General features: G+C 56.0%; 2 protein-coding genes across 2 annotated transcripts; both read left to right on the top strand.

The window, feature by feature from the left end:
• Positions 1-6052: 6052 nt before the first annotated feature.
• F5144DRAFT_355431 (WD40-repeat-containing domain protein) lies at positions 6053-10631 on the top strand. The gene is made up of 4 exons (XM_066784339.1): positions 6053-6581; positions 6635-8258; positions 8311-9366; positions 9871-10631. Exons 1-4 carry the CDS (start codon positions 6151-6153, stop codon positions 10405-10407), a joined length of 3648 nt encoding a protein of 1215 aa, XP_066639922.1. The 5' UTR covers positions 6053-6150; the 3' UTR covers positions 10408-10631.
• Positions 10632-11104: 473 nt separating this feature from the next.
• F5144DRAFT_623218 (uncharacterized protein) lies at positions 11105-12140 on the top strand (the record flags this gene model as incomplete). The annotated part of the gene is made up of 4 exons (XM_066792135.1): positions 11105-11131; positions 11257-11542; positions 11586-11927; positions 12035-12140. The coding sequence occupies 4 exons, from the start codon at positions 11105-11107 to the stop codon at positions 12052-12054; spliced, it is 675 nt and encodes a 224-aa protein (XP_066639921.1). The 3' UTR covers positions 12055-12140.
• Between the last annotated feature and the right edge of the window lie 722 nt (positions 12141-12862).

Below are 12862 nucleotides of genomic sequence, written 5' to 3'. Positions count from 1 at the left end.
TCTTGAAACAAACAAGTCAGCCTCAATGTTATTGAGATGGGTTTACGACACCGACTGTGTGACCGTTTCTGAGAGACTCCATCGGATCGGATTTGAGCAGCGAGGTAATGGTTCTTGGGGGAAGTGATGATGTGGAGGGAATATGGAAGGATAGGGTACCGACTTGGCTTTTCGGTTGTTCTCTTTCATAAGTACTGTCGATAGGATGTTCAAATGTATTATTATTATTATTCATACTCCGCTATGCCCTAGGGCGTGCCGGACCCTCTGCTATTTAGTGTACAGGAAAACCGTGCCCTCCCGGGCCGGGTGAAAAACCCCTACCAACAATCAAGGAACGATGCGTTCTGGTGAGTCTACGTATACAAAGAGAGGAGGCCTCCTGGCCTCCGAACGGGGGCGCTTCAGGCCGCCGTTTCCAGCTCGAGCCTCCTGGCCAAGCTGTACATCGGCAGCCTCCCCGAGTCCATCAGCCAGTCGAGGATCCTCCTCGCAAGCCGTACAGTCGTGGGATTGATACCGTGTAGAACTGAGTAAAAGTCCCGTCGTGTCCGAATTCCAGTTCTCTCCCATCTTCGAGTCAACGGTGGGGCCAAACACCACACTACCAGGTGTTCGGCAGTCTCTCGTCCCTCGCCACACTCGCAGGCAGGCGTCAGAACCTCCGGGACTTCCCGTGTAAACAAGTAGTCCCGTAAGCCTATTGCTCCCGTCCGGATTTGAATGAGCAGTGAGCTTTTCGCCTTGCTGAGACCGTCATGCCTCCTTAGGGTTTCGTTCCGGAATAGCGTCTCCCGCTGATGGTCAAAGTCGTCCGCCGGCCTGGTGATTACTCTGCCGTCCCGTTCCTTTAACCACCTCGCTCTCCAGGCCTCTTCTACTGCCTTGTCCGTGTCTATGGTTCCCCCCGTCCAGCGCATGATGGTGCCCGCGGCTCTCTCTACCGCCGTGGGCCCTTGAGGCCTCAAGGTTCGCGGTCGGCCCCTGTTGCCCCTCCTCGAGCTGAGTCTCTGCTGTATCTTGCGGCAGGCGGTAAGGATAACGCTCCCCGCCGTCTTTTTGCCGCCTTGGCCGTCGTCCAGATCGGGTTGTTGGAGTCGGTTTTCGAAATCTGCAAGCCGTTTGTTTAGGTATAAGTCCAACGGTGGTACCCACGTCTCTGTCTCGAGGTTACGGATGGGGGTAGACTTAAAGGCTCCCGCCACAATCCTCAGGCTCTTGTTCTGGGCCTTCCCGAGGGCCTTGGTGATGCCTTTCTTCACCGGTTCGCCTCCCACATCCGTGGGAATGTGGAACGACGATGCGCCATAGGCCAGCGCTGACCGGATGCACTTTGTGTACACTTCTCGCGCTTTGGCTAGCCCCAGTCCCCACGTCGATGCCGCTAGCCTCGACAGGGCATAGCTCTGGGTCCTCAGCTTCTTCTCCACCGCCGCCAGGTGGGCTTTCCAGTTGAGCTTCCGGTCCAGCCAGACTCCCAGGAACCTGGCAGACTCCTTCGGTATGACGGGGCTGGTGCCTCCCCCTGGGTTAGTGAGTTCCAGCTGGTTTGTCCACTGCCGTCGTCCCTTGTTGAAATGGATCAGTTCGCTCTTTTCCGGGGCGAACTTCATCCCCCGACTGTCCGCCCATCGCATGCATGTTTCCCACGCCGCCTCCAGTTGCCGGACATTGGCCTCGGGGTTTCGACCAAACACCAGGAGGTTGGTGTCATCCGCAAACCCCGTTATAGCCAAGTGAGGGTGCTCGTCTTTTAGCTGCTTGTATAATGAGGAAATATAGAGGATGAAGAGAACAGGGGAAAGGGGTGAGCCTTGGGGGACCCCTGCCCGAATTGCCGTCGGTGCCGCCGTCTTGCCGTCGAAAAGAAGGGTGGCCTCTCGACCAGTCAACCAGTCTCTCGTCCAGAGGACCAGCCACCTCGGGTAGCCCATTTCTCGCAAAGTTGCTAGCAGTCGGGTGTGGTTGACCGTGTCAAAGGCTCCTGAGATGTCCAGTTGCAATAGGGACGCCGCACCCTTCTGTCTCCACGCCTCCTGGACCTGGGCTACTACTAGCCGGACAGCCAGCTCTGTGGAGCGGTGTGCTCTGTTCCCCATTTGTTCATCTGGTACGAGGCCGTTGACTTCTGCAGTTTGAGTGACCTTCCTGGCGACCACTGACTCTATTACCTTCCCTAGGGTTGGCAGCAGAGCAATGGGCCTGTATCCCCCCCGGGTCTGATACACCGGCGGAGCCTTTCCTGGTTTCGGTAGTACTACAGTCTTCGCCCTCTTGAAACGGTTCGGGAACCATCCTAGCTCCAGACACCTTGTCGCCAGAAGGGCCAGCACTTCAGCTAACGGTGCTCCGCACGCCTTCAGAAGGCCCATCGGGAGCAAATCCTCGCCTGGCGCCTTCCAGGGGCTTGCTCTTCCTATCGCTTCCGTGATCTCGGTCGGCGTCACTGCTTGTACAACGTCGAAGCCCGGGTTCCAGCTGCCCAAAAAGGCTTGGTCTTCCACGTCCGTCAGGTTGGCCGGTGGGTCCGGGAAGAACCTCTCGGCCAGCGCGCTGGCCTTTTGGTCGTGCGTTTTGGCCGTTACCTGTCCAGAAGAGTCCTTAAATTCCGGCAGCCTCGGTGGTTCTGGCGGCAAAAAGCTCCGCGGCCTAGCCCATCTTTCCAAGCTCCACATCTGATCGGGCTTCTTTGCCTCGCTTGCTTCCTGTAGGCTGTTTCTCCAAGCCCTCGTCCGTGCTTCGCGCGTTGTTCTGGCAAGGTCCTTGAGCCTTTCGCTGAGCTCCTCCCAACAGTACTCTGCCCTAGTCTCCTTCGCCAACCTCTCGGCTCTCCTGGCCTCCCGGGCGGCCTGCTGCACCTCCACAGTCCACCAGGGAGAGCTGTAGCCGCAGCTCGCCTTCTTCCGTGGAGTGCTTTCCCCCGCGACCCAGGTGAGCCACTCAACCAGGCTATCGAAAGCTTTGTCAAGACCCTCGACTGTCCGGGTTCTGGCCGGTAGTCCGTCCGGTCCCGGGTCCGTGAGTCCCATGGCCTTGCATAGCAGCGCTGATTCAGCCTTCACCCTCTCTCTGTCCATCTTATTCCAGGTCCAACCGTCCGGCTGGGTTGGTTTCGGCCCCAGCCTCCCCTCGATCTCGAGCACCTGTGGGTAGTGGTCTGACTTTCCGCGGCACTCCTCTCCGTAGTATGCTGTCTGGAGGTTTCCCGAGGTCTAGAAGTGGTCTATAGTTGACGGACGACCCCGCTGTCGCCCCTGAGGGGCTCGTGTTGTTCCTCCCCTAGGGGTCCTGATGGTGAGGTCCCACTGGAGACCCAGCTGCAGTAGGTCTTCAGACTCCCTGTCGTAGCGCCCGAAATCGTTCCACAGTGGGTGCTTCAGGTTGAAGCCACCTGCCAGAACTACTGGATGGCTTGGCCTCGGTCATCCTTGAAGGGCTCTTGGTACGTTCTCGCCGCCGGGGGGGTTGTATATGGACCAAAGCTCGAATCCGGGGCCCTCCCTTCCCAGGTCTGCCTCTGAAAACCACACACGGCACCAGTTCTCGGTGGCTTCGGAGTCCCATTGCTTGATCCCAAACCTCTTGCTCACGTATATCGCTGCCCGCCCCTCGAGCTTGTGTACCAGGTGGTATCTGCTGCTCCGGGGGCAGTATGTAGACTTCGTCTCCTTGTTAATCCACGGTTCCTGCACCGCCAAGGGCACTGGGTCTCGCCTTCCCTGCCGCCTTCTCCATGGGCTTTGGTCCCGCAACGCGGGCACAATGGAGTCGCCTTGCAATAGTGCTGCGTGTGCCCCCACTTCCAGCACTTGTAGCACTGCGTTGGGCTGAGCGCAGCCCAGTAAGGCTCGCAGTCCAGTAGTTGAGCCCTCCAGATCACTCCCTCGTCGCACGCCTTGCGTGTTTCCTCCTGGGAGGTTAAAGCGACCAGCACCGTTGCCCGGGTCGCCTCCCTGTGTCTCGGCACTCTAAACTTCACTTTATCGACTGTGCGGAGGCCAGTTTCCTTCCCGAACTCCTCCTCGGTGACCCCTTGGAGGTTCTTCTTCCACACGCCTTTCAGCAGCACTGCAAAGGTTCGCTTGCTCTCTTCGGCCTGCTCTCCAAAAGCCTCCCTGATCCAGTTGGTGTTTGTCGAGTGCCAGTCTCTTGCCCCTGCGCTTTGGAATGTGACGATTGTGTCGCCGCTGGGGAGCCTCCGGGCTGCGACTGCTCCCTTCTTGACTGACACTCGGTTGACAGCCTGGATGGTTTCTTGCGGGGTGCGCTTTGCGAGATCGGCTGGCATTCCTCTGCCTCTGACTAGGATCTCCTTGTTTATGCGGGTCGGCACTATCTTTGTCGGGGTGTTGGGCTGTGGCTGAGGGGGGACAGCCCCGTGAGCGGCCACTGCGGCCCAGGTTCCTTTGTCCTGGGTCCCGGCTCCATTAACGGCTGCCTTCACTTCCTCGGCCACCACCTTGCGGAGGTTGGCCAGCGAGATGTTTCCAGTCTGTGACTGAGACGCGTCGTACATTTTCCGGACGGCCGCTAACAGGTCTAGCCCCATGCCTCTAGCTGTCCCTTTCTTCTCGGGGTCCGCCAGTCCCACCAGCTCGTCAACCAGCTTCTTGATAGCCTCTATGTTGGAGGGCGGGGGTGAGAGGGGTGGGGTGGGAGGTAGGTGCCGGGACTGCTCTAGCCCACTCCTCCCCCTTTGGACTGGAGCAGTAGGGTTGGCCATCCTGTTCCACTCAGGGGTTCAAGGGGGTGCTCGTCTAGGCAACTATGGGTGGGTCGGCAGCTCGCCGGTCCGTGCGTCGGCGATGGAGATTTTTCAGGGCGACTGCGTATCCCGGATCGTCCTTCTTTCCACGCCCACTGCGGCCGCGCTGCAGGTTGCGCGTCGGTGCACGTGGCGTGGTTAGATAGGGCTTCGCGAGAGCTTTCCATCAACGCTGGTTTTGAGAGTTTTTGGCCAGCAATAATTCGTTTTTTTTTCTCCCATTGAATCCTTGCCTTCCAGAAACGGTATGCAGCATCGAAATAGTGTGCAACGACAGCGAAAAACGCGGCAGTTCCCGGGGACGACCATCCATCAAAGGAGATGTGGATTGGATTGGGTGTGGATGTGATTTCGGCTCTGAGGGCATCAAAATACAGGTTGTACTGAATTTTCAATGCTCGGCCGATTCTTCCTTCCCCTCACGAGCACCAATGGCTTGCTACTACGTTTTCTCTTTATCACACACTCCATAACAATACGGCCATTATATAGTTCTGCTATGCTTGCCTAATTTTTTCCACAGTCTTACCATGAGTAAAAGAAAGAACGAGTCTACAGACAATGTAGAGATATATTGCCAGATCCGCGAATATTATAAGGAAAATGATATTCGGTGGAAACGGCTCCTTCCAGAGCTCTCATCAGACCACTCTCGTAGGTGTGTCAGAACGCTCCTCCTGAAGCATGGCGCTATTGCCAAAGCATTAGACCCGCTTCTTGGTGTTCGGGGGCTACGAGCATCGGTTCCTAGGAAGCATCAGTTCGACCTCGCGCGACGACAACTATGGCTTTATAGCCGCATCTACAGTAAAAGGCGAATCGGGTGTCGCTGGTTTTCTTAGTTAACTATTTTAAGGACTGCGGGGTAGGCCTATGGCCTGATGTGGCTTGGCCGGATGTGAGTGTCGCAGGGAGGTACTCGGCTAGCAAGTCCTAACAATTTCTTGGAGCCTACACCGTCTGCATTTTTGGCCGCGCATAGACAAATCAGAGGCGACAGCATGGCCCCACATTTGCTGGTCATTTTCCGACCACCAAATGTGGGTCCTTGATTGATGATGTCGTTGACCCGCCTTCTAGCACTGTCCCTCTTTCCTGCGTGTAGGTCCGACTTCTTGACTTGTTTGTGTCAATGGACCTGTTGATGTGAGAACACCAAAGCTGAAGCATTCGACGCTTCTTAACCATGTTTATTCACGATTTGCTCGATGTTTTTGGCCAGGAGCGCCACGCGGCTCGCCGCACAAGCTGTGTGGCTGCCCAGTCTGGCGCCCAACGAGACGCATCGAACACACTGCACACTCGACGCATCTGGGAGCACCGCTTCGTTTAACCCCGCAAATCGACACTTCGCTTGACGACCATGCATTTCAGATCGTGACGCCATGGAGGCGGTGGGATCCGCAGCGAGCATCATCGCTGTGATCGATCTGTCCGCAAAAGTCGCATCTCTTTGCTTCCAGTATTCCGCCGCTGTCAAGAACGCCAGATCCGACGTCGAAAGACTGCAAGGAGAACTTGAGAGGTTGAGAACGACCCTGCAAGGTGCGCAACGGCTTCTTGAAAGCCCAAACGGCAAGAGGCTTCAAACCTCGCAAGACTTGTCGGATGGACTCAGCGGTTGTTTTCTCCAGCTGTCACAGCTGCGATCGAGGCTGGAGAAGAAACTCAATCCTGGGCCTGCGCGTAAGGCGATGAGAAAGTTCGGGCTTCGCGCTCTCGAGTGGCCCTTCGAGAGCAAAGAGATCGACAGTATCATCAACAACTTAGAACGGTATCGAGACACACTGTCTGCGGGTCTCACCGTCGATGGAACGTAAGTTACAGCTGTATTTCTCCTTCATTTTCTTCAGTCTTACATAGATGTAGTACAGAGCTCCTCCACATCGGCCAGACACTCGTCCTTTCCAAGCTCCCGACCGCAAGCAATGCAGCCTTCGATTCTCATGCGGAGGAGCACAACGCACGTTGTTACCCCGGAACACGAACCGACCTCCTCGAGCGTATAACGAAATGGGCCGGCAATCCTCACGGCGAGATCATCTTCTGGCTCAACGGCATGGCAGGGACCGGGAAGTCTACTATATCACGAACGGTTGCGCAATCTTTTGCCGACCGAGGACTTCTCGGTGCCAGCTTCTTCTTCAAGAGAGGCGAGCGAGACAGGGGTAACGCGGCCCTGCTGTTTACAACCATCGCCGCACAACTTGTTGCTAAAGAACCTGATCTGGCGCCGCACGTTAGGGCCGCCATCGAGGATGATCCTTCCGTCACGAGCAAGACATTGGGAGAGCAGTTTGAGAAGCTTATCCTGAAGCCGTTGGGAAATTTGAAGGGCGGAACGGGCGAAGTTAAAGAAGTCGTCCTAGTAATTGACGCTCTTGACGAGTGCGAGCGGGATGACGACATCAGAGCCATTATCTACCTGTTGTCACAGGCAAAGGCTTCGAATTCGATGTCGCTAAAAGCCTTCCTCACGAGTAGACCCGAGCTGCCGGTCCGGCTCGGCTTCGGCGACATCAAAGGCAAATACCGCGACCTGGTCTTACACGAGATCCCAAAGCCAATTATCGAGCACGATATCGCTACATTTCTGGACTTTGAGCTCGCAAGAATCCGAAACGACCATAATGCTCTATCTCCCGCCGACCGACAGCTCCCGCCGGATTGGCCTGGCTGCCATATCGCCCAGGCCCTTGTCGAGATGGCTGTTCCGCTCTTTATTTTCGCGACCACTGTCTGTCGGTTCATCCGGGATCCAGCATGGCGCGACCCCGATGGCCAACTAGCAAAAGTCTTGCAATACCAGTCCAGGACCCAGCAATCTGAGATCGACAAGCTGGATGCGACTTATCGCCCGGTCCTTGATCAGTTGCTACCAGATTCTAAAGCAGCCAAGAGATCCATTGTCGATGAGTTTCGTACCGTTGTAGGTCCGATTGTTCTCCTTGCCGAACCGATCTCGATCCGATCCCTGGCCCGTCTTCTTGGTATTGCTGAGAATGTTGTGTTTCGTCGGCTCGAGCCACTCCGCTCTGTTCTGAACGTACCGGCCTCCCCTGAATCTCCCGTCAGGATATTCCATCTATCGTTCCGCGACTTCCTCGTCGATCCCGATAAGGCCGATGAATTGGAAAAGTACCCATTCTGGGTTGACGAAGGAGAAACTCATAAACGTCTGGCGGCTCGGTGTCTGGAACTGCTATCGACAGAAGATAGACTCAAGAAAGACGTCTGTGGGCTCCGCCTGCCAGGGACGTGCCGGTCGGAGATCGACCAGAAGACCATCGACACCAGCTTGCCGCCCGACGTGCAGTACGCCTGTCGGTATTGGGTCTACCACTGGAAGGAGAGTAAGTGCTTGATACGGGACGGCGACCTTGTCGACCATTTTTTGAAGCACCATCTCCTGCACTGGCTCGAAGTGCTGGGTCTTTTAGGATGGATCTCGGAGAGTATCAGCATGGTAGATGACTTGCTGGGCTTGCTTGATGTACGTTGCTGTTTTGGCTATTCTCTTGGATGGTGTATTGACTTTTCTATAGCGAGAAGAAAGCGAGAAAGTCTCGGCGTTTCTGTCTGATACCAGGCGGGTCATTCGAAGTCATTGCTCTGTTCTCGATATATGGCCTCTTCAGGTCTACCATTCGGCTATCGTATTTGCGCCAACGCAGAGCGTCGTCCGAAAGACGTTCGAAGATCAATTTCGCGCATGGCTTGCTCTACCGCCGAAAGTTAATTTAGATTGGGATGCATGCATCCAAACGCTTGAGGGGCATAGCGGCTGGGTCCACTCGGTCGCATTCTCCCACGACTCGAAGACGCTCGCGTCAGCGTCGGACGACATGACGGTCAAGCTCTGGGACGCGGCAACGGGCACCTGTACGGCAACACTCAAGGGGCATAGCAGCTTGGTCCACGCAGTCGCATTCTCCCACGACTCGAAGACGCTCGCGTCAGCGTCGGGCGACATGACCGTCAAGCTCTGGGACGCGGCAACGGGCACCTGTACGGCAACACTCAAGGGGCATAGCGGCTGGGTCCACTCGGTCGCATTCTCCCACGACTCGAAGACGCTCGCGTCAGCGTCGGGCGACATGACCGTCAAGCTCTGGGACGCGGCAACGGGCACCTGTACGGCAACACTCAAGGGGCATAGCGGCTGGGTCCACTCGGTCGCATTCTCCCACGACTCGAAGACGCTCGCGTCAGCGTCGTACGACAACACGGTCAAGCTCTGGGACGCGGCAACGGGCACCTGTACGGCAACATTCAAGGGGCATAGCAGCTCGGTCCTCTCGGTCGCATTCTCCCACGACTCGAAGACGCTCGCGTCAGCGTCGTACGACATGACGGTCAAGCTCTGGGACGCGGCAACGGGCACCTGTACGGCAACACTCAAGGGGCATAGCGGCTCGGTCCACTCGGTCGCATTCTCCCACGACTCGAAGACGCTCGCGTCAGCGTCGTACGACAACACGGTCAAGCTCTGGGACGCGGCAACGGGCACCTGTACGGCAACACTCGAGGGGCATAGTAGCTTGGTCCACTCGGTCGCATTCTCCCACGACTCGAAGACGCTCGCGTCAGCGTCGTACGACATGACGGTCAAGCTCTGGGACGCGGCAACGGGCACCTGTACGGCAACACTCAAGGGGCATAGCAGCTTGGTCAGCTCGGTCGCATTCTCCCACGACTCGAAGACGCTCGCGTCAGCGTCGTACGACAACACGGTCAAGCTCTGGGACGCGGCAACGGGCACCTGTACGGCAACACTCAAGGGGCATAGCGGCTCGGTCCTCTCGGTCGCATTCTCCCACGACTCGAAGACGCTCGCGTCAGCGTCGGACGACAACACGGTCAAGCTCTGGGACGCGGCAACGGGCACCTGTACGGCAACACTCGAGGGGCATAGCGGCTCGGTCCTCTCGGTCGCATTCTCCCACGACTCGAAGACGCTCGCGTCAGCGTCGGACGACATGACCGTCAAGCTCCGGGACGCGGCAACGGGCACCTGTACGGCAACACTCAAGGGGCATAGCGGCTCGGTCCTCTCGGTCGCATTCTCCCACGACTCGAAGACGCTCGCGTCAGCGTCGGACGACATGACCGTCAAGCTCTGGGACGCGGCAACGGGCGCCTGTACGGCAACACTCAAGGGGCATAGCGGCTCGGTCCACTCGGTCGCATTCTCCCACGACTCGAAGACGCTCGCGTCAGCGTCGGACGACAACACGGTCAAGCTCTGGGACGCGGCAACGGGCGCCTGTACGGCAACGCTGGGGGTAGGCAGGGTAGTCAAATACCTCGCATTTGACACCACCGGTTTTTCTCTCCTCACAAACATCGGCGCTTTCACACTAAACAACCTGTCATTATCGCCAATGGCTTCGACAGATACGCCAGCGCTTGAAATGTCAAAGGCAATGCCTAGCCCCCTGCCGCAACACGTCAACCGTTGGGGCATTGGCTTCAGCGAGGACAATGCATGGGTTATCTGGGGCTCGCACAAGGTCCTATGGTTGCCGCCAACATACCGACCAAGAGAATCGTGTACAACAGCGTCGAAAGTGGCTATCGGATGTGCTTCAGGACAAGTCTTGTTTTTAGCGTTCTCGTTCAGTCACAACCTTCTTATTTAGCTCATCATTCTTTATGTAGGATCGTTCTCGCCATAGCTAATTGTCTCTTTTTCTTTTTTCCCTCTTTGCCTTTTGAGGGTCCAAGGGGCTACGCTGAATCTATATCCATTTGGTGGCGACTTGGAATGTTCCGGACCTCTGTACTATAAATACTGAGTAACCATTCGACTCTTCCTTGCCCGAGATCGGTGGTGTCACGACTCAAGGGGCGGGCCATAGGAAAGCCAATACGATACCGTACCTTGGAGTGAATGCGTCGGACGAGGAAAAGGTTATCTTCCGGGACCCGATCAGGTTTGGGCAGGCTCTAAAATTAGCCAACTGAGGACCGAAACCGAAGTCCGTGGAAGCGGTGGCCATGTGGGCACCTCGGTCGCCAGCGGCAAGCGAGGCAGCAATGTGGCAGCGATCTTGCCTCGACGTTCTTCGACTGGGAAGACATTCGTCATGGAGAACTTGGATTTTGAGTGGCCACACGGCGATTTTGCTTTGAATTATGGAGCCGTCGAATTTCTGACACCCGAAAGCCCCCGAGTCGGCCCTGCCGCTGAAGGAGCCAGTCCATTCGCCGCACGAACCGACCCACCGGCCGAACAGGCCGATCAGCGAAGTGGTGAAAGTGCATTACCACTTCTCCGACTGAGCGGTTGGGAACCCAACAAGCAGTATGACAAGAATAACCCCGAATGTATCCACTATGACTTTCGGTGGAAGGTCTCTCAACGTGAGAACATCAGAGCTAGGCATGTTTGTTCAGATACAGATCCCGATCTCGTCCTGGCTCCGAGCGATTTTTGGAAGGCCAACTTCCAGGCCCGACTTGAAGCCCTTCTGAAAAACGAGCATAAGTTTCTAGGAGATACGTACGCATGCGAAGAAACGATCGTCGATATATCCATCGAGCGAAGCCGTCAGCGCGGTCTAAAGAAACGCTTCAAAGACTTGGAGATCGATTGGAAGATGGTGGACAATCACATGGAAAGCCTCAGTGCCTTGTTCAGCAAGAGGAGAAAGATAACCTTCAGCATAGAGTTCGTTTTCAAGGAAGTCACGAGTGGCTCTGCGATGACAAAGGGAAAGAAAAACAAGCAGAGCGCCACTGAGGCTCAAAAGCTTCAAAGAGCCACTGACGCCGGTCTTTGGACCCGAGTTTACGTACAAGCATCATCGTTGCAGAGGCAAGCACTGCAGGCAAGGACCCCACTGCTGGCCGGACGAACGAGGAAATCACCATAAGCTGCTGCCAAGGCACTTAGAGGACATTTTCCATCATATTAAAGGGAATATGGAGGAAGGGGAGAAAGAAGAGGACGTCGACGTCAATATCGAGATTCCACCCCAAATTCTCAAAGACGTATTGGATGACAGCCGCAAGCGGAAGGCGGAGGACTCCATCGGCTGTCGTAACTGTAAGACCCGTGTCTCGGCCCACGGCAGGCATCACGATGCGGCCGATACGACCCTTGGTGAAGACCTTGCGGATGTGGATGGGGATAGGAAGGACAGGGTTGAGGAGTACTGTAACTGGACTCGGCAACAAGTCAAGAGCGACAGATGGAGAGAGGCGCTACAGGCTGCAAATCAGTTTGCATTGGATCAATTCCTGGAACTGAACTCCATCCTGCAGCACCCAAGGCTCGCTGCTAACTTGATGGTCAAGGGAGGGGTGAAGCCAGGCATCGCCCTACAGTTTGTGAGTAACATTAGAAGATTCCAGCATGAGGGAAAGAATATCTCAAGCATTGGTTTTCCTGTGCCCCCGACAATATTGTACATGTAGTTATAGTATTTCTGTATTTAGTTTAGGTACTGTGTGATGGAGATCCCGGCATGACGGAAGTGACTCTCCGCGATGCGCTCGTCGTCACCCACTACGTCGACGCACCATTCCAAAAACATCTGAAACTCCCGTGCAATAAAATCCTCGTTTTCGTGCCACTTTTTCTTGATAAATTGTTTGAGCACCCCGAAGTACTCCTCAATAGGGTTGAAGTCAGGCGAGTACGGCGATAGGAACTCCAACACGACTCCTACATCTCGGCACATCTGCTGGAGCTTCTCCGAATGGTGCCAAGAGGCGTTGTCCATAACGATTACCGACTTTGGCTCTGGGTATCTGCCACAGTGATACAGCAATTGAGCCATGAAGTCTTCAAAGACATCGCTGTCGGTAGATCCTTGGTATACCCGCCTTAGTACGATGCCATCTTGCGCGTATGCTGGAAGAATGTGCCATCTTTTTCCGCGACCGAACTTCGTGATCTGGACGGGGGAGGACCCCTTCGGAGACCACCCCAAACGACGGTATCCTGCCCTTCTATCGCAGCCGGACTCATCGACAAAGACAAGTTGGTAGGACTCGTACTGCGATATCTTATGTAGATAATGGTCTCGAAGGTCGGCATCCCGTTGCTGTGCGACGCGGTGGATCGTCTTCCTCGTCCAGCCAATTGAC

This window comes from Chaetomium tenue (assembly GCF_020726465.1).
Source record: "Chaetomium tenue strain MPI-SDFR-AT-0079 chromosome Unknown F5144scaffold_6, whole genome shotgun sequence".
NCBI classification, from domain to species: Eukaryota; Fungi; Ascomycota; class Sordariomycetes; order Sordariales; family Chaetomiaceae; genus Chaetomium; species Chaetomium tenue.
Note: the sequence above shows the minus strand (reverse complement) of the source record. Positions and strands in the feature narration are given on the sequence as shown.

Coding starts and splice junctions, on each gene's coding strand:
- F5144DRAFT_355431 (XM_066784339.1), top strand. CDS start 6,151: ATGGAGGCGGTGGGATCCGCAGCGAGCATCATCGCTGTGATCGATCTG. Junction 6,582..6,634: donor GGTCTCACCGTCGATGGAAC/GTAAGTTACAGC, acceptor ACATAGATGTAG/TACAGAGCTCCTCCACATCG. Junction 9,367..9,870: donor TCGCGTCAGCGTCGTACGAC/ATGACGGTCAAG, acceptor GCGTCGGACGAC/ATGACCGTCAAGCTCTGGGA.